General features: G+C 35.0%; 3 protein-coding genes across 4 annotated transcripts; 2 read left to right on the top strand and 1 right to left on the bottom strand.

Moving 5' to 3' along the window:
• Positions 1–5,076: 5,076 nt before the first annotated feature.
• On the bottom strand, positions 5,077–8,032 carry LOC111470037. 2 transcript variants are annotated; one of them, XM_023115504.1, is made up of 2 exons: positions 7,922–8,032; positions 5,077–6,100 (listed from the first exon to the last, which is right to left on the bottom strand). In XM_023115504.1, exon 2 carries the CDS (start codon positions 6,097–6,099, stop codon positions 5,221–5,223), a length of 879 nt encoding a protein of 292 aa, XP_022971272.1. In that variant the 5' UTR covers position 6,100; positions 7,922–8,032; the 3' UTR covers positions 5,077–5,220. The 2 variants fall into 2 exon arrangements, with proteins under 2 accessions (XP_022971272.1, XP_022971265.1); XM_023115497.1 differs by having other exon boundaries at positions 5,077–6,110; positions 7,923–8,032.
• Positions 8,033–8,459: 427 nt separating this feature from the next.
• LOC111470120 (zinc finger protein GIS2-like) lies at positions 8,460–12,502 on the top strand. Its single transcript, XM_023115615.1, has 4 exons — positions 8,460–8,625; positions 9,575–9,785; positions 10,697–10,789; positions 11,601–12,502. Exons 2-4 carry the CDS (start codon positions 9,661–9,663, stop codon positions 12,163–12,165), a joined length of 783 nt encoding a protein of 260 aa, XP_022971383.1. The 5' UTR covers positions 8,460–8,625; positions 9,575–9,660; the 3' UTR covers positions 12,166–12,502.
• Positions 12,503–13,323: 821 nt separating this feature from the next.
• Positions 13,324–24,561, top strand: LOC111469319 (zinc finger CCCH domain-containing protein 44-like). The gene is made up of 10 exons (XM_023114556.1): positions 13,324–15,047; positions 15,123–15,202; positions 17,167–17,354; positions 18,836–19,757; positions 19,863–19,990; positions 20,151–20,210; positions 20,328–20,378; positions 21,524–21,594; positions 22,179–22,330; positions 22,412–24,561. Exons 1-10 carry the CDS (start codon positions 13,462–13,464, stop codon positions 24,433–24,435), a joined length of 5,262 nt encoding a protein of 1,753 aa, XP_022970324.1. The 5' UTR covers positions 13,324–13,461; the 3' UTR covers positions 24,436–24,561.
• Positions 24,562–24,641: the final 80 nt, after the last annotated feature.

Here is a 24,641-nt window from a genome sequence, read left to right as displayed (position 1 = left end):
AAATTTCTCCTCCAACCGAACCTCTCTCCCCCGGGAAAAAAAAAAAAAAAAAAAAAAGTGAAATGACCAAAGTACCCTCATCATCTTTTTCTATGTCAATAACTCCGTAATTTTCAATTATCCCACGTAATTTAAAATTTTCATTTCTATTCCTTTTTCATTTAAATAAATTACAAAAAATTAAATTAAAATTGTTCTCACCATTTATTTCATTTCAAAAAATATTTAATCTTAAAATAATAAATATTAATTAACATATATTATTTTTTAGATCCGAAAATTTAATTCTTAATAGAATTAAAATTATGTTTATTTAATATAAAAGGACTAAAATAACCCTCTCTAATTTAAAAGCTTGGAGTGCCACGTGATGAAAAAAAAATAAAAATTAAAGAAAAATTAAGAGGCGAGATGGGCAGATATGACGCCACGTGGCAGCGTTGTTTCCAAATATGGCTGTCGGTGACCGTTGGATCTGCGGGGAGCCTGTTGGAAGCGAAACGGAAAGAAAAGCTTGGGAAAGTTGACAAAATGAATAATAAATACTGATAGCGCTTTTTTTTTTCTTTTTTCCTTTTTTTTCTTTATCTCTTTTTTCCATTTTCTTTAATTTAATATTGTAAAATTTAGAAACAATAATTTATTAGAATAATAATAAATATGAAATTGATTTTTTTTTTTTTGTTAAATTATAAATTTAATTCTAAATTTAAATAATTATTCCTCATTTAACTTGTAGGCTTAATATATAATTTTCTAATTCAATTTATATTAGTTCAAAATTTTCAATTTTATTTTTTGGGTTAATTATATTCTAATTATACACCGTTGTAAAAGTAAATAAATAATAATCATTTTTAGACTAATCATATTGGTTTATAGTCGTTATTATTATTATTTTATTTTTCTTTTATATTGTAAATAATCAATTTAAAATTCATTATCTCTCGAGTAATTTTGAAATGATTTGATTCTAAAGTGATTGACAAGAAATCACTTATAAATTAATCTATGGTAATTTAATATTTATAGAATTATGCAATAAAATTAAATTAATATTTTTTTTCTTTGTTCAACAACATTCGAGCGTAAGAAGATTCAAACCTCAGACTATCTTTATCTTTTTAACTTCGCATAACACTTTTACTCGGGCGGAGACATAACATTTTACCAAATTTTATGATTTATCTGTTCTTATTTTGTAATCGTTTAATTGACATATAATTAATTTTTTTAAAATTTTATTAACTATATAAATATAATTATAAAATTTTAAAGTGTTATAAATTATAATGTAATTAAATAATTATTGTCAACTTCTGACATATATTTGTGAAAAATTCAAATCTTTGTATTTTTTATTTTTAAAAATAAAAAATAAAATTTATTATTGACCTAAAAGTCAACTAAGTTAAAATGGGTAAAAAAGACATTTCCCACCCAATCTCACCCTTCAACATCCCTAGCAATCATAATCAAAGGGTAGGGAGAGAAAAAATGAATAAAATTATTTATTTTCCATTTATTGCTACACAATTGATATTAGGTATTTGATAATTTTTTTTAGACAAAGACATTTACCTAATAAATTTCAAATATAAATTAAATCAAAATTTAAATATTTAATATTCAAATCTTGTCAACCAAATCTATAATAAAATGTTTGCAATATTTGTCGGTCAAAATAATATATATATATTTTATCATTAGTCCTCGAACTCTGGACACGTGGAGTTGGAAAAATCTGGACTAATCCGTTGGGTTGGTGACCCGAGCAACTCGAACAAAGTTGACATCTCAATCCAACTCAATTCTCTATTTTCGGGTTGAGTTAGGTTAGGTTGTCGAGTGATCCTTTTTATTATTATTTAAAAAAATCATACTTATTTCGGGTTGTTATAGTAATAATTAAAATCTTATAAAATTTAAATATCAAATATTTATAAGTCACGTGTCATTAATCTTCTTAAAAATAGAGTATAAGTTATAACCGTATTTCTAGGTTGTTCGGGTTGACATGACAAAAAAAAATGTCAACCTGTAAATCGAATAAAAAATGTCAGTTTTCAAAAAATTCAACCCAATCCAAACCAGAAAAAAAAAAAAAAATCCAAACCGAACTTAAATTACACCAAACAAAAAAATATTTAATTTTGAAATTTCTATAATTGAGCTATCGACAAAATTGTATAATATAAACAGTGAGTTCAATTTTTAATCGTCGATCATTTTATATTCAAAATTGCTCTAATTCATATGTGATTTTGGTTCATTTATGTATTTTTTTTCAGTTGAATATAAACGTAACATTATTGAATTATTATTAAATTATGAAATAATAATAAAAAATAGTGATTAGAATATAGTTTATTTTGTAGGATAAAATAAGTGAAGTAGTTGATTAAGGTTGGAAGATGGGAATTGGGAAAGGAGTGGGCGTCCAATAAGGCACCATTTGTAGCATGTTTGTGGACGTGCAGGCAACTAACCCAAACCTTTTGTTACTATTTTCATGTCGTTGGTTTGTTACGGAAATCGAGCTCCTTCTCACCTAACCCAATTTTTGTTCGTGAGAGGCTAGAAAGAGGAACAAAAACATTCTTTATGAGCGTGTGAAAATTTCTCTCTAATAGACATTTTAAAACCACGAGACCGACGGCTGTACATAACAGGTCAAAACGGACAATATCTACTAGGATAGAGCTTGAACGATTACAAATGGTAATCAAAATCAGGGTGTACAAATAAGACTGTTGGGCCCTAAAGAGGTGGATTGTGAGATTTCAAATCGGTTGGAAAGGGGAACAAAATATTCTTCGTAAGGATATGAAAACGATAAAAACGTTGGGCCGTAAAGAGATGAATTGCGAGATTTCACATCAGTTGAAGAGGGGAGCAAGACATTCCTGGCAAGGGTATGACAACCTTTCACCAATAGACACATTTCAAATCTATGAACTAGAGAATATCTACCAGTAGTGCTTGGGGTTGTTACACGAGCCGTTTAAGTATGAATAGTTAGCTGGACTGTTTATTCCGTATTTTTATACTCACTCATTTTTTTTTTTTTTCCGGTTCATGAATTTTCGAAGCAGTGGTATGGGGTTTCAGATCCTTTCAAATCGCAAAATTCTGAAACAATAATTTTATTTATTTCATTTTGGGTTGATTTTGAGCTGAATCAAGTGAAAATAATTATAAATAATAATAAGTTTTTAAATTAAATCTTGTCCCTGTGAAAATGTAGAGATTCGAACCTAAAATCTTATAAAGAGTATCCGACAATCGCATTTTAAGAAAATTAATCTATGATTAAACTTTATACTAAAAATTAGAGTATTAAAAATATATATATATATATATATATATATATATATTTTAGTCCAACCCAAAAAAAAATATATAAAAATTTAAAACAATTTCAAATTCTACGTATTTATCTAATATTTTTTTACTCAAAATTTTATAAATAAATAATTAAATTTTTATAAAGTATATGAAAAGAATTGAGTTAGTGGCGTGATAAGGGGCAGTTTGAAAAGGATGACAAAGTCGAATTAAAAATTATTAAACAGTTTATAAATTGAAGTGAAAAGCCATTATTATAATTAATCAAATTATAAACATAATATTTTTAAAATAATTGTAAAATAATTATTTATATTATTTTCCCTTTTCAATTCCTTTTATTTTTTTTTTATCATTTTTTAATATCTTCTAATTGCACGGCTGCCAATTATTTGATGGGTCCATTCCTAAACTAATTGTCTTAATTTTTTATTGCCTTTCTCATAATATCCACCAATATTAATTAATAAAAACAATTTTTTTTTTTTAATTTTCAAAATTTAAAAAGAATTGTTCTATGTTAATACGAGTCTCGGGAGGGGTAAGAACGTCTTTCCATCTCTTCTCTACCGTTCTTCAATGAGATTCATAGCCCATTAGTAAAATTTTGTTAAATTAAAAATTATTTTTTTAATTTTTAAAAAACCAAAATTAAAAATTAAAAATTCATTTCCAATACATTAACTTTAATATTATATCTTCTACGTATATTTTTTTTTTATTATCTAATTATAAGTCATTCTTTATATGATTTCTTAAATATGGATAAAGAGTTACTTGAATATCAATAGAAAAATAAAAAAATAAAAAAAAATAAAAAAATTCTTTTTAGAATATTTCTTTGCTTGGTTGTCACGGCAAGCCGCTGTAAAGATAACGCCTTTTTATTTTGCTAAATAACAGAAATTATAGTTTATTTTTATAATTGTTTTTATCTTCTAGTTTGATATGCTCCATTTCACAGTTAATATTTTAATTTATTATAAAAAAAAATCTTATGTTAAAATTAAAATAAAAAAATTTATTTAATTTGATAATTATTTTAAGAAAAATTGTTAACGGGTAGTTTTTTTTAGAATAAATTAAAGAATAGGAAGTATGGTTGATAATTGATATTAGTGTAGAAGTCATAAAATGTGGAAGGTAAAGTCGCCACACGTTTTGAATAACTTTTTATTCGTTAGATAATAGCATAGGCTAACAAAAATAATAAATAAAAACTATTTTCATCGTTAAGTTTCATAACGTCTAAATATTTTAGAATATTTGGTGGAAAATTGATACGCTCGTCTAATTTACAATATTTGGTGAAAAATCGACTTGAAACAATATCATGTTATTGACCTTTTTGGTGAAAAATTGATCTGAAACAATATCATGTTATCATGATTTCAAAGAATATAATCCAAAAACAATATCATGTTAACGACCTTTTTGGTGAAAAATCGACCTGAAACAATATCATGTTATTGACCTGACACAATATCATGTTATCATGTTTTCAGAGAACATAATCCAAAAACAATATCATGTTATCGACGTGAAAAATCGACCTGAAACAATATCATATTATCATGTTTTCAGAGATTATAATCCAATTAAAATTGGAGACTTCCGAGTAAAATTGGAGGACTTTAATCTAGACTTAGACTTAATCCAAGTGTTTTCTCAAGTGTTATGTCTTAGTGAAAATTATCTGTCTTTGGACAACTAGTTCTGATGAAACTATTCACACTAAACTATATCATTTAAGCCTCCAAGTAGCCTAGTTGAAAGCACCCTCTATTTGAATTTGAGAGAAGTTATCAAATAACAGAGCGCCATGTGTCGGCTGCATGGAATTTCAGAAATCAATAGCTCCATACTATGTTTCTAGTATTTCTTCGGTCCTAAAGACAAGTCAGATATGCTGTCGATTAAGCTATCAAGTAAATCATCATTGAAATCTTTCAACACACTGAAATTACTATCCTGTAAACGGACTGATTCAGTAGAATTTTCAGAGAGAGCTTTGTTCAGCTGCTCGACGAGATCGTTTTCGATTGGAGGAAGGTTCAAATCCCAGACCTGGAAAATATCATTGATTGGAGGCTCAAATCCAATTTCTGGTAAATCATGGCTAGATTCAGTTTGAATACTCTCCTTCCCATCTACCTCCTCTTTGTATGTAGGTAGAAATGGATTCTTGTTAAAAGATAACGATAGAGAAGTATCGATGTCGTCATGGTGTTGTTGATCTTCTGAAGCCATTCCTGTTTCATTCATACGATCATCGCTATCTCTCGAGAAAAATGTAGGCTTCTTCACATTATTAGAAAGAAGCATGTTGATGTTGATGTCATCACTAGTACCTCCCGGAACATTATCCTCCTCTTTGTAAGTGGGTAAAAGTGGATTCGTGCTAAAAGACAATGAAAGAGAAGAATCGACATCGTTCATAGGATCATCGCTATCTCTTTCTGTTGACTTCTTCACATTCTTAAACCGAAGCATGTCAACGTCGACGTCATCGTTAGTACCTCCTGGAACATTATCACTTACAGCAAGAGGAGATTCGAAACCTTGAGGATACAGATCAAAGACTTCTAACAAGGCATCCTTTATATGGTTCCAATTGCCATCTAAAATATCTGGTATCTCTTTAATCAGACAAGAATCAGCCCAAGCAATGTCTTCAGGAGTAAGATCATCGATTTGCTCCTTAGATTCTTGTCCACTTTCAAGATCAGAAGAATCAGATCCTTCTAACATGCTGTTCCATACAACCATAAGTAGACATTTATCAGAAAGGATGAAAAAAATCTCAGAGACCATCTCTTTTAACTACAAAACATTTAATGATGGCCCTGCTGCACAGTCAGTAGATAAAGAATGGTTCACGAAAGGGTGTTGTGAATATATTCCATTCCGAGTGCATCAAGTAAGTAAAGCCATGATAAGGGCAAGGGGGAGGAAGAAGGTAGGGCCCAAATTCCAAGAAGTAGAACTAAAAATAATAGGGGAAACATGAAGAACAGGTTCATTAATGATCGCCTTCTTTAGGTGATGAGGCAGAAAATGAATCAAAACAAGAAAGAAGGACCAATTCCACAAGCTTAAGCGATATCCCCATGGGTATGTATACATTTATCAGAAATGCTTTAACCTTTAATGACTGGAAATAAATTACTCAAACCATTATTTTCAACTAAAAGTAACTCTACCAGTTTCAGTTCACAAAAACGAGCCAGATCCTAGTGTTTTGTAAATTGCAATATCTTTTAGGTCAATATATGGAGGCTCTGTTGCCCAATGGGTTAGTATAAATCCAAAACTATGGTTTATCCCAATTTTCTTACTGGCTGTCAAATTATTCCATTCACAGTCAATCCAAAACAAAGGAAATAAAGCCATACTAAGGGGAAGGGAGAGGAAGTTGGTAGAGCCCAAACTGCAAGAAGAAGCATAAAAACAGTGCAAGGAAGCTTTAATGATAGGTTAATTAATGATCATAAATTTTAAGTGAAAAGGAAAATAAAGAGGATCAAAACAAGAACAGAAAGACTAATTCCACACAAAATTTCCTATGATTACAAAGATTAATCTAAGAACCCTACTTGTTATGGAATCACGAACATCCATAGTGGTATAATATTGTCCACTTTGAGCATAAGATCTCATGGCTTTACTTTGGGTTTCCCCAAAAAACCTCGTACCAATGGAGATATTGTTTTTTACTTATAAACTCATGATCTTCCCCCTAACTCCTCTCCAAACAATCCTAAAAAATCCTCCCCTTGAATAAAATACACCATAGAGCCTCACCTGAAGCCTATGGAGCCCTCAAACAACCTCCCCTTAGTCGAGACTCAACTCCTTCTCTGGAGCCCTTGAACAAAGTACACTCTTTGTTCGACACTTGAGTTATTTTTTACTACTCCTTCGAGGTTCACAACTTCTTTGTTCGACACTTGATAATTCTATTGACATGGTTAAGTTAAGGGCATGACTCTAATACTATGGTATGAAATCCCGAACCTCCACAATGGTATAATATTGTCCACTTTGAGCATAAGCTCTCGTGGCTTACTTTTGGTTTCTCCAAAAGATATCATACCAATGGAGACAATGTTCCTTATGAACCCATGATCTTCCCCTTAACTCCTCTCCCAACAATCCTCTAACACAACCCCAATTAAAACTTAACTACATCACTCGTCTCCCTCCAAATGAATAACATATGCCCTACGGTCTCCATGTCTGTCAATTTCAATTTCATCGACTAACCTCAGTCCTTGCCCTCTCCTCTTTATTATTAATCTGAATACTGTAAGCCTCGAACAAAGAAAAAATCACAAACATTTCTATGAACTGAAATCAACGCAGCAAATCAAATAATTGTACTTTCGACTTTTAAAATTTCAAAAATACAATGAATTCTCGTAAAATTAACATAAGAAACTAGCAAGTGACTGTAAAATACAACAAATAATCCACAGATGGCGTGAACGAGATAGATGAACTGTAAATGAATCAATTATGACAGTAATGGATAGAGAAAGAAAGATAAAAGGAAAGGGATCGGAGAACCAACCTAATTGAAACCCTAAAAAATTTGACTCGAAGAGGGATTGCTTGTTGTGAAGAGAACGAGACGACAGTAGAAAGACTCCCGATAATGCGGCGGCCGGCCGTGCCTCCTCCCTCAAAAATACACTTCATAAACAATTAAAAAACTTAATATAAATATTTATATTTATATTAAAAAAAATAAATTAGTTAATTTAATCTAATTATAATATTTAAATTGTAGATTTTTTTTAATTAGTAAAGATTAATTATATTAAATTTTAAAATTTTAAAAATTATGTTGGTATAATATATATGTTTATTTATGAAATAAATTGATTTATTATGATTTGTTTTTATATTTTTTAAATAAATATTATATTAAATAATAAAAAATTGAAAATAACTATTTTTTTTAAAGAATAATAAATGAAAAAAATTACCCACGACGAATTTTATGGATATTAGGCCCAAGAGGAATGTGAAGGCTGAAGCAAGGCCCATAATATTAATGGGCTTTAACAGTTGCCAAATCGAGGCCCAATTATGCCTCTCATCTTTACGATCCGGATATGCATCTTTTCGTCGTCTTCACGTCACAAATCTTCGTTCTCGAGCGGCTGTTCTTCCGCGAATCGTCTCTCAGTTGCAGCTTCGTTCGTAATTTAACATCTTCAACCATTTGAGCTACGGCAATATTGGCCACAAGAATAGAGCCATTGACATTAGGTTCGTTTCTCTTTCATTCTTGATTCACAGTTTTGTTTTGTCGTCTCATTGCATTTCTAGGGCTAGAGGCTTAGGGTTCATTATTCTTTTCTGTAGTTCATGTAGACGCTTATTCTACACCATTGGAATGAATCTTATTTTTTTGTATAAATATTGTTTTCGCGATTCCCGATGCATTATGTTGCCTCTGCATCATTCTTCGGGGTTGTGAACAGATAAGGGGTGAAGTGGTTTATAAGTTCCAGCGCTGTAGATTACATGAATATTTTCTCTCTCCCAGTATGATGTGACGCCAACCGATCACGTCTGAATAGATCTAATGATTTGTGGCAGTTGTAGTTATTATTGGTGTTAGGTATGGTAATTAGTTCGCCGTGTTAGCTTTGTTCGTTCTTATTAGAAAAATATCTATCCAGTTTATGTCAATGTAGTTTCTAACATTATGTTGGAATGGGCTAATTATGGGACTAAGGTTGATAACTGTAACGGTTGCCCTAATGGACTCTATAAATTTCACTGCAAAAATAGTAACTAGTGGAAGAGCTGCTTCAAAAATGACAACTCGTGGGATCATCAGTTGTAAACTGTGGCAATTATAAAGGTTTTGATATTAATAATTTAATGGTAATAATAGTGAAAGAAGTTGATGAAGCAATCTGGAATGTGAAATTTATTGGACGTTGTTTGTGGATGATCCACTACTGGGTTAATTCTTTGCTTGGTGATGTGTTGGTGATATTCACTGTTTACGAGCCATACTTGAGAGAAGAATGTAGTTGAAGAATTGGATAATTATTCTTGGATGTTGGGGGGATGTGGTATTTACTTTGTTGGAATTATTCCTTTGTTGAATGGGATGGGCACTTGGTGTTTTCTGTTTGAAGGGAAGGAAAGAGTTTGATTTGGATTCGTCGATATGAATTTGGGTGTGTGGTTGTTATGTGGACAGGGAGGAGGCAGCATTGGTGTAATATTTTGGTGGTGGTGATATTTTCACGTATCAGCGGGGATAAGTGTTGAAGAATAAGTTTGGAAATGAGTTCGGATAGCAGGAGTCGAAGCAGGAGCAGAAGCAGGAGCCCAGTGGCTCGTAAGATCCGGTCTGATCGTTTTTCATATCGTGATGCACCATACAGGAGAGAATCACGTCGGGGTTTCAGGTTTATTATTCTGATAAATTATTTATTTCTCATATCTGATATGTAGGCTGGGTAGAATCTGCAGATGTATGAGTTTTTTTAATGCAGTCATGTTATTTTTGTAATCCATTTCTGGCTGTGGAGCTATCTCCCCCCTGTTTAGATTGGGTATATTTCATTCAACCATCAATTAATATCATTTCTTCTCAATTCATACACAGATACACATGCACACACATGGTCATGGAGTCATATCTCTTATGTTTTAAAGGAATTATATGTAACTATTGCATGATTGTGCTATGCTGGTTCTGAATGTTTTGTCATTGATCAAGTTGACAAATCTCTGCATTAATCATGCTTGAGCAGACATGGAAGTCTCCAATACAGCTGCAATGGATATAATATTCATGTTATACTAATTGTATGGTAGTAGTATTTGATGCTGATGTTTCTGTTTTTTGGCATGATTATTTGTATAAAAAAACGTTGTGGTTTTATCATGGTTTAGTTTTGTCATTTGTGACATGACTTGGTGAAATTCATATTGCAACTTTTCTATTAATGGTTTGTTATAAGATTATAAACTGCTTTCTTCATGGATCCTTTTGTTCTGGCTATGAGCTGGTGAGAAAAGCTGAAGACTTGGGGATATTTTACTGTTCAAGGTCAGAGTGGAGTATTGATTAGTTAGGATAATGTCTGCGTGTTGACTGTGTGTTCACCAGTGTAACTGGGAAAACTTTTGAGTTGTTTACTCCCTAAAACTCCATTTAATATATATATATATATATATATGGGGGATTTACTATTGCGGAGGGAGCTTATAATGTTGTGGGTGAACCTTTCTTTTTAATTTCTTCATTATGTTTATCTTTCATTTTCTCCTTGTTTGGCATGAAGCTGTAATCTTAATCTGATTTTGTCTCCAGTCGAGACAATCTTTGCAAGAACTGCAAGCGTCCTGGCCACTTTGCAAGAGAATGCCCTAATGTGGCAATTTGTCACAACTGTGGTCTCCCTGGGTAAGGGAACTTGATCTTATGCTTATTGCCTTTGCCGCTTGTTTGGATACATTTTATTGTGAGAATCCTCGTTTTGTACTAAACTAAGGGCGTGTTTGGATTACTCGCCCGTTTAAGCCTGGTTTTTAAAATTATTTTCAATATAATTTTTTTTTTTTTTTTTTTTTGCATTCTGTTAATTAGAAATGTGTTTTTTTGCTAAATATTTTTTAGATTTTCCTTTAATCATTTATGAAACAATTTTGGACAATCTATCTACGGTGTTTCTTCAATCTATCTTTACATTGATCCAACTTTTTAAGTGATTGTTATTTAGTTTGTGATTGTGATCGTTTCAGAAATGCCTCAACTTTTTTTTAAGTGATTGTGATGATATAAAATCACACAATAAGCTATGCTTGACATGTCTAAAATGATTTAACTTTTCAATGGTACTTAAAGAATAGTCGAGTTATTCCAAATATACATTAAATATTCACGATTCTACTTATTTTCTGGCATTGCAAAGGGTGGGTTGTTATTTTCCATTCTACTTGACATTAAATTTACGGATTTGGTCCTATGCTATCATGTCATTGGCGTGGAGTATTCAATCTTGTAGCCTCTAATCAACAGTTTCACCAATCTTAAAATTCAGAATTTGAGATTTGAAGTTGAGTCGAGTATATAATTGGGAGATACAATTGAAGCAGTTGTTCTGTCATTGAATCAAATTATAGTTTGCTTATTGGCATACATTTGATAGAACAATGACACTCGTTTTTCTTTATAGCTTACTTTTCTATGTATAAATTTGTGATACTGCATCTAGGCATATTGCTTCAGAGTGCACAACGAAGTCACTATGCTGGAATTGTCGTGAACCTGGTCATGTTGCAAGTAGCTGTTCAAATGAAGGTATCTGCCACACCTGCGGGAAGGCAGGACATCGAGCCAGGGAATGCACAGCTCCTCCGCTGCCACCCGGGGACTTGAGGCTTTGCAACAATTGCTACAAGCAGGGTCATATAGCAGCTGATTGTACTAATGAAAAGGCATGCAACAATTGCAGGAAGACAGGCCATCTTGCTCGCGATTGTCCAAATGACCCTATTTGCAACCTGTGCAATGTATCTGGGCATGTAGCCAGGCAGTGTCCGAAATCCAATGTCCTCGGAGACCGGGGAGACCGAGGCATCGGCAGTGGCGGTGGCAGTATACGTGGTGGTGGTGGTGGTTACCGGGATGTTGTGTGCAGGACCTGCCAGCAGCTTGGCCATATGAGTAGGGATTGCATGAGCCCTTTGATGATTTGCCATAACTGTGGGGGACGTGGTCACCTAGCATACGAATGCCCATCAGGTCGGTTTATGGAGCGTTATCCCAGGAGGTACTGAAGACGTGATTAGGAAGAGGCCTTCGGATTTTGCTTCGAGTTTAGACATTTTGGGAACTAAACTCTATAGATTGCTCTGCTCTGCTTGCTGCGTGCTGCTTGCTGCTTGCTGCTTACATGGGTAGTATTTGCTCATGTTGTTACCAAACATTGTTTTGTGGGTTAGACCATGAATTTTTAGTATTGTTTATCTTGCTTCTATAATATAATACGACTTCCTTTCAATGGTTCATTAGTTTAGTTTGTTGATTTCACTCTTAATGAAATTTCCTTGTAAAGTATGAACTTCGACTTGCATTTGAGATGCTTGTTATCAACGACGTTGTGAGTTGTGCTCATATCGGGTTATTCGACCTAGTTTGCATTAATTGAGAACAATAGTGTTATCAAATGAGGCATCGCACAATCAATTTAAAGATGTATGCACAACTTGTAAGGTGTATTTAGGACTAAAACATAATAAGTATGAAATTTCAAAAAATCAAATTAATAGAAATATCGAACAATAATCATTTATCTACCCCTTACAAATTATCTTTCTCTTTCACTTTAAAGTACTAACAGTCAAAACTAATTGTCAAAATTTTTAAATTCTTTGTTCTAATATTTAAGAGTATTAATGTTACTTTTAAAAGTTTATAAATATTCTTAAAAAGATGGTATTAACAATGGACACTTTACGAAAATACATTTTTTTAAAGTTAATAAAAAAATATTAATCATATTAATGAAAAATTTGAAAGTTTAGAGATATTTGGTAACCTTTTCTAAAAGTTTAATAATATTTTTAAAACAAAGTAATTTTTTTTTTCTTTAAAGTTTAAGGGTATTAGGCATTTTTTTTAGATAAAAATGCAAAATTTGAACGTATTTTTATTAACTAACTAAAAGAAAATTATAAAAACTAGTGGAACTTAAAATGGAATAGTCATAAGAAATCTAAATATTTTAACAAAAATATAGTAACTTAATTTTTTAAAATTAAAATTTTAATATAAAAGTAAGTGCGAGAAAATAATAGAAATAAATTTTTTTTTTGTTTATTTTAATTTAAATTTAAGATCATAATTCAAAATTATTATATATATAAAAAAAAAATTAAAAAAAATGAAAAAAAAAAGTCAAATTATAAAAACAAAGAAATCATCGAAGAGAGGGAGGAGCTAAGCGAAACTCAATTTTTTCTGCAAACGCTCTATTTGTACCGTAAAAATCTAGTCAGAGGGGGAAGTGGATCTTAAAACCCTAGGGTTTCAATTCCGGGCCATCCTAATTTTAATCCTAATTTTGTTTCTAAATGGAAGCCGAAGAGAACGATTCCTCCAAACATGACCAACCATCATCACCTCTTCTCTCCGTTGATGATGGCAACGACTTGGATGTTAAGTGTGACACCCATCGGGAGCTTCGCAGCAATGAAGAACAGCATTGTTTGTTCCAGTCCGCTATTAATGAAGTGGAGTTTCCATCCAATTCAAGCGTTGAATCCTTGCAGCCGAGCGATGCAATTCGTGGGGATGAGAGTCTTGTTGCAGAGACTTGTTTGGAGGTGGAGAAGAAGGATATGGTGGAGGAGACAGAGATAGCCGGGGTGAAGGCTTGTCGTAACGGTATTGAGGATATGGGGGAAGATTCAGTGAAGTTGGAGGTTGAACCGGATATTGCGGCGATGGGGTTATTGGGGGAAACGGTTTTCAATGATGTGAAAGAGGAGGATGCAGGGGCGGAGGAGGTGAAGGCTGTTGCTGAATTTGGAGAAGGTGACTTGTTATGTGAAATGGATTTGGTTGGTGGTGCTGAAAATCAGGTTGAGGGCAACGTTTTGATGGTGAATCTTCCAGACAATACTGTTGGCTGCGGTGAGACAGACACATGCTTGAGTGATGTTTTGGCTGAGCTTGCAGAAACGACTCCTTTTGTGCATGGTGTAGATACTACAGATGCAGCCAATTTGGTGGAGAAGAAAGAGGTGGAAGAAAATGCCGATGATCCCAAAGATTCGAAGGATATAGAGGTGGCAAAGCAAGAAAATTTTTCTATGGAGGATGAGAAATTAGGCGTCCCCGTGCAGCTTGTGGAGAAGTCCGAGTTGAAAGAAAGTTTGGTAGATGGGGCTGTGGTGGAGGAAGGAAGGACGGAGAATTTAGCTGACAGAACTGGTGAAACTTTGAAGATGGAGAATGAGTCAAGCAATACTGATGAGGTGGAGCTGGCGAATTTTGCTAGTGAGATTGATGGGGCGGTAACTATGGAGAATACTGAAGACAAGACTGTTGAGGTGGATGGAATGTGTTTGGAAGACAAGGCTGCTGATGCGACGACGATGTCGGGAAATTTGGCAGATGAGACCCCAGAGATCAAGGGAGTGCAAGTAACAGACGACAGCATTGAAATGTTGAAGATTGAGAACGTTGAAGATAGGGAAGCAGGGGTGCAAGAATTGGGTGTGGCTGATGAGAGTGCCGAAGTTGGAAAGATTGAGAATTTGGTAGATGAGACTGCAGAGGCTGAGAATGTGACAAACTACACAGCCGAATCAATGGAGAATCTGGACGACAAGACTGCACAAATGGAGGAAATAGCTATGGAAGAAGAGACTGAGGAAGCCGATGACAGGGTTTATTTGGTGGATGAAGGGATTGGATCAGAGGAGAATGATGCAAACATGACATACTTGGTGGGGGAAACAGAAGCAGCGGAGGAGGTTGAGGAGATGGATGTTACAGAGGAGGTTGATGAGGCAAGTAAAGGTAGCAGTGGGGCTAAAAGGAAGCGTGGAAAGAATTTTAAAGCTCCAGCTAGAGTGCCTTCTAGGAAGAAGGTGGAAGAAGACGTTTGCTTTATTTGTTTTGATGGGGGTGACCTTGTACTCTGTGATCGCAGGTTAGTTTTTTCAGTGGCATCCTAAACCATCTTTTTATTAAGATTTTATGTTGATCTTTTTTCTCTTGGTTCCAGAGGCTGTCCCAAGGCGTACCACCCTTCCTGTATTAATCGTGATGAGGCGTTCTTCCGAGCCAAGGGTCGATGGAATTGTGGTAATTTGCTGTCTTATATTACATATTCTGAGTAATTCGTTTTTCCTACATGGATATTAGCCTTTTTTAGCGTGTGTTCCTGATGTTTTCTTGTTCTTTTGGACCAAGATAAGAATGTTTTTTTGGGTGAAAAAGTTATTTCCATTTTCCTGATAAATTGCTTGTACCCTACTTTTATCCGGCCAGAATCTTTTATGATCTCATTCAATTCCGTTGTATTACATGGTGAAACCGAAAGCCACTATTTGGCCGTTGTGGGTGGAAAGGAATTAAGGGGTTTTTTCTTTTGTTTTTGTAAGGGTCATCGATAATTATCTTATTTGTTAGAGGGTTTTGTTTCTAGACCTTCATCATGGTGTTCCTTGGGGGTTTCTCGTTCTTTATTATTTTCTTTCTTTTCTGTAATGATTCCCTTTCACAAATTGAGTAACTAGTGAGTATTTTTTCTAAAATGTTTATGAAAAGGAAGTCTTTGCATCCAGACTTCTTGTCCTTTGCTTTTACAAAGGTCTATGTGCAGATCGCTGCAGATTATTATAATGTAGATTTTAACATCCAAATGACCTGCACTATGGTGTTCTGGAATCAGGAATCATATCGAGTCAGTTTTCCTCGTCGGTGTGGGTCTGGAGTTTGAGCTGCAGCATCTTCCCTCTGAATAAAGAAAGGATGGAGAGTGAAATTTTAGTCGCTCTACATTGGACTATATATGCATATGGAAAAATGTTGGAGGCTTAGTTGTTTATAAAATTGTACTGTGGAAGTGGAAATAGTTGTCAAATATTTCAATGATGGGACACAAGAAAATAAGTTTCTTTAAGAATAATAGGACTCCAAAAATTAAGGCAATATGATAAACAGGCATGTAACAAACAAAATGAGTTTCAAAAGAAGATAGTACAAGAAGAGACTCCAATTGTGAAGAATAATAAGGGATATCCCAATTTTTTTTTTTATTGAAATTATCTAGAGGGTTGAAATGTGCAAAACTAAACCCACTTCAAAGATGACCCCTCTGTTCTTTTGTAGACCTTCATGTTTCTCAAAAACCAAAAATTTCAACGAGTACCAAACTATTGTCTGCCAAAGGATTCTTGCTCTTATCTTAAAATGCATGTTCAATATAACTTCATCGCTGAAAATAGTGCAATAGAATTGGGAAGTATTCTACTTGACTGAAAATTGTAGCACGGATGATAGGACGTTTTTGTCTATCTTTACCAATGACAATTCTCCTTATTCTCGATACAACTAGCGAGTGGGGTAGGGGAAGGGGAGACCGTGTAGGTAAATCTTCATGGATAAACTTTTTTCAATTCTACACTAAAATTATCGTAGAAACTTTAGCTATTGATTTGGAAAATAAATTAGTATAGGGGTGGTAAAGGTCGCCATTTATGTTGGAAATCAAGAGGGCTGTAGCCTGTCGAGGTGAAAGTTCTGCATCATTTTCTTTCAAATAAGACTTCGAATTTTAACGCAATGACTCGTGTGCTGTGGATCATTTTTGTTTGTTATGCTGACTTGTTTTAAGATTATAGATTTTCTTCTCCATCTTTTCATAATCAACTCCCAATGTAATTGCCAAATTGGTGTGACTTTTTTGGTAATCCCTTTTGGGAGGATATAGGTTCAACACTGTTTTTTGATTATACATTAAGTGAGCTTCAAGAGTATACTTTTTACTAAACTTTTCCATCTATAAGTTAATGATTGAGCTTTTTTCTTATCAATGGAAGAGAAATAAAAATTTACTGAACAATGACATGCATATTGTACATATAAAGCGTTTCCTTTTCTTGTAAGCCTTCACTCTGTATGATTCTACCGTCATTCCCTCTGCTTATAGACTTGGAAATAATCTGGCCAATAATTTCGTACTTTTTCCCCCTCCTCTTTGCCTACTTTGTGAACTTTTTTTTATTTATGTTCTCATTCAAGGTTTTCTTTTATAATGATTTTAGGTTGGCATCTTTGTAGTAACTGTGAGAAGACTGCCCACTACATGTGTTACACATGTACATTTTCCTTGTGCAAGGGCTGCATAAAAAATGCTGTTATTTTGTGTGTTAGAGGTAACAAAGGCTTCTGCGAGGCGTGCATGAGATTTGTTATGTTGATTGAAAAGAATGAGCAGGGAAGTACAGAAAAGGTATGTGTTACTCTGTTAGTGCCAAAAATGTATGAATACTGTTCAGGTGTACTCAATTGCAAATATGTTCTTAATATTTCTGGCTGTCTCCATTTTGCTGCATTACTTTTGTCTCATTATCATTTTGGACATATAAAGTTTGGAGAAACCTTTTCTTTTGCAGCAAGTATACAACAATATGAATTAAGAACAGCATAGCTTTACTACATAGGTAACTAGTTAGACAAACACAATATAACGTTTGGGAGACAAAATCACCGAACTTTGTTGTCCTTGTTAGATTATGCATGAAATAGTCTGAAGTTCATCATAAATCAGTCATGAGTTTTCATTTTTTGACTATTCATTAAGAGTCATTCTTATTTCATTTCAATTCGAATGTGTTCCCTTCTTCATATCATTATTTGTGTTGTTTCTGTTGCATTTCCTTGTACCCTGTTACCTTAGGAGTAGCAAGCCCATATCTTCATGAACTCCAAAGCCATCTTAAGGTTCCGTGAAATATGGCTGGAGGGACAAGGACTTGTATTTTGTAAAAGTGTTAGGGAGGGAGAAAACGATATATTAGAAATTCATGGACTAGATGAAGTATGGAAAAGGTATATGGTAATGGATTCAAGGAAATGTTTGGAAGGTGGGTCTTGCTTCTAATAGTCATTACTTCCATGCATCAAATTTTCTGCAGAACTCTTTTTGATAGATCTGAGCGTCAGCTGGCACTTGAGTGAATTTAATTGCAGACGCATACAGGCATTGTTCATTAGTTGACGTGCAACCTTCATGGCTATGAAATATAGCTTGGTGGAGATGATGTGGTTGGTTGGTTTTTAGCTCGTTAGGAACCAAAGAGCTGGGGATGGAAGGTCAATTGCACATTTATTAATCCTCAGTGTAGATGGAGAAAAGTGTTAAACACACACACTCAATTTTGGTGAATTTTCATAAATTTTCAATTTACTTCCAAACTTCAACTTTTGTTGGTTAATCAGTAATGAGTACGTGGTTGTTCTTGTTTGAAACATTCGCATTATAAGATGCAACTTATTCCTGTCATGTGCATTTCTTGTTGATTTCAATAGATGCAAAAGTTGGAGTCATATTAGCAAGAAAAGGACTGTAGGCTAAGGGCTTCTTTGGTTGCAAAATGATTGAACTGTGAAATTAATTGTTCGTTGTTCCTTTTTATGTTTAGATCTTAAGAGAAACTTTTATATCTATGTATGTGAAAGAATTTTTCAGTGATGTGAAAATCAGATTGCATACATTCCATCCCTACTACCAGGGCAGATAATCATCATTGTCTTGGCTGTATTTCTGCAAATCACTTTATTTCTCAATTTCTATGTGTTATCACTTCTCACTCATGCATATAAACAGTAAAAGCTACGTTTTAATAAAGCAGATTTCCAAATGCAGTATCCTAGATGTGTCTTACTGCATCAGGCCATTTTGCTTATTTGGTCATTCTTGTGCTTGTACAGGGCCAAATTGATTTTAATGACAAAACTAGCTGGGAATATCTTTTCAAGGAATACTGGACTGACCTGAAAGGAAGCCTTTCTCTAACTTTGGATGAACTTGTTCATGCAAAAAACCCATGGAAAGGATCTGAAACACTAAATAGCAGACCCGATTCACCTGGCGAGCTATATGATGGTAATGTTGATGGAGGATCAGATTTGGAAGTTTCTGAAAATGAAGAATCTGGTAGTTCTAAGAAAAGAAAAGCTAAGAGAAGGTCAAAATCCCAAGCAAAGGAAACCAATTCACCTAGTATGCCAATAATACCTGATTCTCAAGGGCCATCCACGGATAACAATGTTGAGTGGGCATCTAAAGAGCTCTTGGAGTTTGTTATGCACATGAAGAATGGTGATAGAACTGTTTTATCTCAGTTTGACGTGCAGGCTCTTTTATTAGAATATATTAAAAGAAATAAGCTTCGTGATCCTCGTAGGAAAAGTCAAATCATATGTGATTCAAGACTTGAGAATTTGTTTGGAAAGCCACGTGTAGGACATTTTGAAATGTTGAAGCTCCTAGAGTCACATTTCCTCATCAGAGAAGATGTGCGGATAAATGATCTCCAAGGGAGTGTTGCCGATACTGAATCAAGTCAGTTGGAAGGTGATGGGTACACCGATGCGTCGGGAAAGACTAGGAAAGAAAAGAAACGCCGGATGCGGAAAAAAGGTGATCAGAGAGGATTGCAGTCTAACCTTGATGACTATGCAGCCATTGATATTCACAACATTAATTTAATCTACCTGAGACGTAATTTGGTGGAATATCTGATTGAAGACGAGGAGAGTTTTCATGAAAAGGTTGTTGGTTCTTTTGTGAGGATAAGAATATCAGGCAATGCACAAAAACAAGATTTATACCGGCTGGTTCAAGTTGTAGGTATGAGGAGTCGTGCCTTTACAGTTGGAAGAAATGTTAATCCTTAACCATTTGCCTCTTCTAAGAACTTGATAGAACTATAGAAGTAATGTTAAGTTCTTACAGGTACAAGCAAAGCATCTGAGCCTTATAAAGTTGGTAAAAAGATGACAGATATCTTGCTAGAGATCTTGAATTTGAACAAGACAGAAGTGATTTCAATTGATATTATCTCGAATCAAGAGTTCACAGAGGTAGTTTTAATACAAATATGGTGCTTGAATATCTTCTTAAAACTGGATTACCAGCAAAACAAGTGTAGCTATAATTTCTTCGGTACATATATTTTTGTTTAATCATTTTTTTTTTTTGTGGGTATTTTTCCTTCTTTTTTTCGGTGACGGTGGTGCTCAGGAGGAGTGCAAGCGTCTCAGACAGAGCATTAAGTGTGGAATCCTTAACCGTCTGACTGTGGTAATTTTACCTTTCTTTTTTACTTATCTTCTATTTAATTATTTATTCAAGCTTCTCATAAACAATAATATTGAGTATAAGTTCAAAGTATGTTAAAAAATCAATTCTCCCTTGTAGGGTGACCTTCAGGAGAGAGCAATGTCGCTTCAAGATGCTAGAGTTAAGGATGTAAGTATTTGTTGTTAACAGTTCTGGATTTATTTTTTTATATATGCTTCTGGAAAGTATTTGATACATCTGATCCTGGAAGAATTTGACATGGATGCATGTTTTGAAAGGAAATATTTTTTAAAGTTTCCTTTGTCCTTTAATTGGATGACCTGTTCATGTCGGCCTTCGAGTTTGCTGCAGATAACTAGTAAAGTTGTTTGTCATTGTAATGTACTATCATTATTTACCTGCTAGTCGATATCTTTTGTCTGGTCCTCCCCTTGTTTTATTTTTAGAGGAAAAATAAGATTCATCTAACTCTTGAAACATTTGAAGCTAATGCTTGTACTGACATGGCCTCTTAAGTATCCGCTACTTTTTGACAAACAATTAATGGCTTTGTTTGGATAAGGCTCTTAATTTTTTTTCCCTTTCGTTCTGTATAAGAACTTTTGCAACCAAGATTTTAAGTAGAGATAGATCAACGTTGAGTCACCATGTCAAAAACAATAAAAAGAGCATTTAAGAATTATTATGAGCAACTGACCTAAAGAAACTATAAAGAAATTAAGGTCTCACTGTGAGATCCCACATCTGTTGAAGAGGAGAACGAAACACTATTTATAAAGGTGTGGAAACCTCTCCCTAGTAGACACGTTCTAAAAATCTTGAGGAGAAGCCCGAAAAGAAAAACTCAAAGAAGACAATATTTGCTGGTGGTGTGAATTGATCTTAGGAAGATTTAGGGAACGAAACACTATTTATAAAGGTGTGGAAACCTCTCCCTAGCAGACACGTTCTAAAAATCTTGAGGAGAAGCCCGAAAAGAAAAACTCAAAGAAGACAATATTTGCTGGTGGTGTGAATTGATCTGAAAATCTTTAGGGGACTGTGATGTTAGATTGTTGATTTGCACTATGTTATGAAATAATCAGCGCCAACTGTGGTCAGCAACTCCCCAAATGTCCTCATTATGTAAATGAACATTAGTTCCTTTTTCTTGGCATCTTTTAGTTGTTAAAGTTTTTTTTTTTTTTCTTTTCATTTTTCTGGTCAGGTTGGTTGCATATAAGTAGTTTATATGTTTAAGCCAAACTATTTGTATTTTAGATACCACTTGTTTGACTTATAGTTTACTATTTCTTTGTATGTCTCCCTTCCAGTGGATGGAAACCGAGATAGTTCGACTGAGTCATCTTCGTGATCGAGCAAGTGAAAAAGGGCGTCGAAAAGAATATCCTTTTTACAACATTTTGTTGAATTATGGCTGAATTTTATTGGAAAAATCATGTTTTTTTTGGGTAAAACCTCTGCCCTCTAGGTACTTTGAAACAGATTATGGTGGGAAATTTCCATGTCCTATCTTGTTCCGTCTTAAAATAATTTGAAAATTCTTTCCTTCCACCACCTTCCATGAATCCAGACTAGATGAAAAACTTAGTCCTGCTTTTTTTGAAGGGACTACAGAACGTTAGCTGGAAGATGGAATCTATGGGAAAAGTTGAACTTTTATGTATTGGCCCGGTTCGATTACTACTTACGATTCTTGATTTCTTTGTTTTGTTACCTACTTTTTAGGAAACGTTTTTAAAATCAAGTTTTGAAAACTAAAAATTATAGTTTGTTTTTTTAATGTGGAATGCAAGTGGCAGAGATCATATTCATATAGGAGATCACTCCCTATTTCTTTGAGTGCACAACTAGAATAAAGACTACAAGATTATTAACAATTCATCTTTATTTTATTTATTTTGTTGCACGCTCTGCATGAAAATAAGATAGAGAATTCCATGATTATCTTCCTTGACTTCTCTCAACGCTTAGAGAATGTGTTGAGAAACTACAGCTTTTGAAGACACCCGAGGAGCGGCAGCGCAGACTGGAGGAGCTACCGGGAATACATACAGACCCAAATATGGATCCGAGTCATGAATCTGAAGATGAGGACGAAGCAGATGATAAGAGACAAGGTTTTTTGCTTTTCTTTTTGTTGTCAATTCACATTTCTTTTTCATTAGCTAGCTAGTATAACGTAATCGGTTTACGTGCAGAAACCTACACCTTGTCAAGAGGCTCAGGCTTTAGTAGGAGGACAAGGGAGCCAGTTTCTCCTGGAAAAGCAGGTTCAAATTTGAATGATTCCTGGAGTGGTACTAGAAACTTTTCAAGCATGAATCGGGACTTGAGCAGGAACTTGTCTGGAAAAGGCTTCTCTAACCAAGGTGAAGATGCCATTGGTTCTGGTGAAATAATAAATGAAAATTCTTGGAGCCATGGAAGGGAGGGAGATGTTAAAAAAACAAATAAGTGGGACAAGCAACAAGTTTCGCCTAGCTCAGAAATGACTGCCGGGAATGCCTCGTCTGGGGCAGCGTCTGAGTTGCCTTCTGCCGCTCGTTCGGTAAATTCAGCAGCTCCATCTGTAGGGACTACGCAAAATGCTGCTATAGTTAACGAAACAGAGAAGATTTGGCGTTATCAGGATCCATCTGGGAAAGTGCAGGGACCGTTTTCGATGGTGCAACTTCGTAAGTGGAGTAACACAGGCTATTTTCCTGCAGACTTGAGAGTATGGAGAGCCTCAGACAAGCAAGACGACTCCCTACTTCTTACCGATGTCTTAGCGGGAAAGATCCCAAAGGATACCTCATCCGTGGACAACAATATTCAAGCACACGCACATGCTTCTTCTTTCATTGCAAAGCCTCAGGGATCTACCGTGCAGTCAGGTATGGATGTTCAGAATACTGGTACTTCAAATCCACATACTAATCCAACTTCTTATGGCCAATCTGCTGGAGGAAGATGGAAATCTCAAACTGAAGTTAGCCCTACTGGTATACCCGCCTCAGCTTCGATAGAAGTCCCCAGGTACACAGGAGACCGATGGTCGTCTGACCATGGTAATAAGGACTTTACGAGTCTTCCTTCTCCTACTCCCAGCTCAGGAGGAACGAAGGAGCAGCCATTTCAAATGCCTGCACCGTTCGCCTCCTCAGGAGGTGGTGGCAGTTTGCACGGTTCTTCACTTATGCAAGGATCCGAAAACGATTCCTTGCGCTCACATTCTGGCCTGAACGCCGCAGAAAAGGGCACGGGTTTAGGTCCTATAAATGGACTTCAAAATCATCAGTCTTTGCCAGTAAGGCCTTCATCTATCATTGATGATACTTTGGTGAATCCAGCTGCAGATATTAAAAGCATTAGTGCAAATCTTCATTCTCTAGTACAATCCATCAACAGTCGCAATCCTCCTATTGAAACTAAAACTGTTGAAACAAACATTTCTTCTAGCATGCCGCCAGGACAAACTCTTCACAGGCGTTGGGGGGAGATGTCACCTGCGCAAAATGCTTCGACAGCGAGTTTTTCCACACCCGGTTTAACTAATTTTTCATCCTCTGAGCCTTGGCGATCGATGCCTCCTATTCCGAGTAACCCGCCACCACACATTCAGTCTTCAACTCCGCCTAATATACCGTGGGGAATGGGTCCTCCTGAAGGTCAAAGCAACGTTCCACGACCCGGGTTGGAGTCTCAGAACCATAGCTGGGGGCCAATGCCATCAGGAAATCCAAACATGACTTGGGCTCCATCAGCACCTCCGAATGCTACTGGTATGATGTGGGGGTCTTCAGCTCAAAGTTCTGCTTCTGTAGGTACAAACCCAGGTTGGAATGCCCCAGGTCAAGGACCACCAGTCAGAAACAACATTCAAGGATGGCAAGCGCATAGCTCCATACCACCTCAGGTAAACGCAACCCCGAGTTGGGTTGCCCCCAACCTCGGACCGATGCCACCTATGAACATGAATCCCAATTGGCATGCCCCATCAGCCAATCAGGGCATGTGGAGTAACGAACATGGTAAGAATGGGGATAGATTCTCGAACCCGGACAGTGGCTCTCACGGCGGAGATCCAGGGAACGGAGGCAAATCTTGGGGGATGCCACCATCTTATGGCGGCGGAGGTTCTTCTAGGCTTCCTTACAGTAATAAAGGGCAAAAATTGTGCAAATATCATGAAAGTGGACATTGCAAGAAAGGAGGTTCTTGTGATTACAGGCACAAGTAGAATTTAGTTGTTTGACAGTGATTAGAGAGCAATTAATTTTGTATAGTCCTATCATTATTCAGAGTTTTTCTTTGTATAAACGCCCTGTTATTAATGTTATACATGTGCTACTTTTGCAATTCTCTATTCTTGGAGGGTCTTCAGATGCAAATAATTTAAGTTTTTTTTTTTTTTTTTTTTTTTTTTTTTTTTTTTTTTTTTTTTTT

This window comes from Cucurbita maxima, unplaced genomic scaffold, assembly GCF_002738345.1.
Source record: "Cucurbita maxima cultivar Rimu unplaced genomic scaffold, Cmax_1.0 Cma_Scf00002, whole genome shotgun sequence".
Taxonomy (NCBI): domain Eukaryota; kingdom Viridiplantae; phylum Streptophyta; class Magnoliopsida; order Cucurbitales; family Cucurbitaceae; genus Cucurbita; species Cucurbita maxima.
The sequence above is the reverse complement of the archived record's forward strand: the minus strand, read 5'-3'. Positions and strand labels throughout refer to the sequence as shown.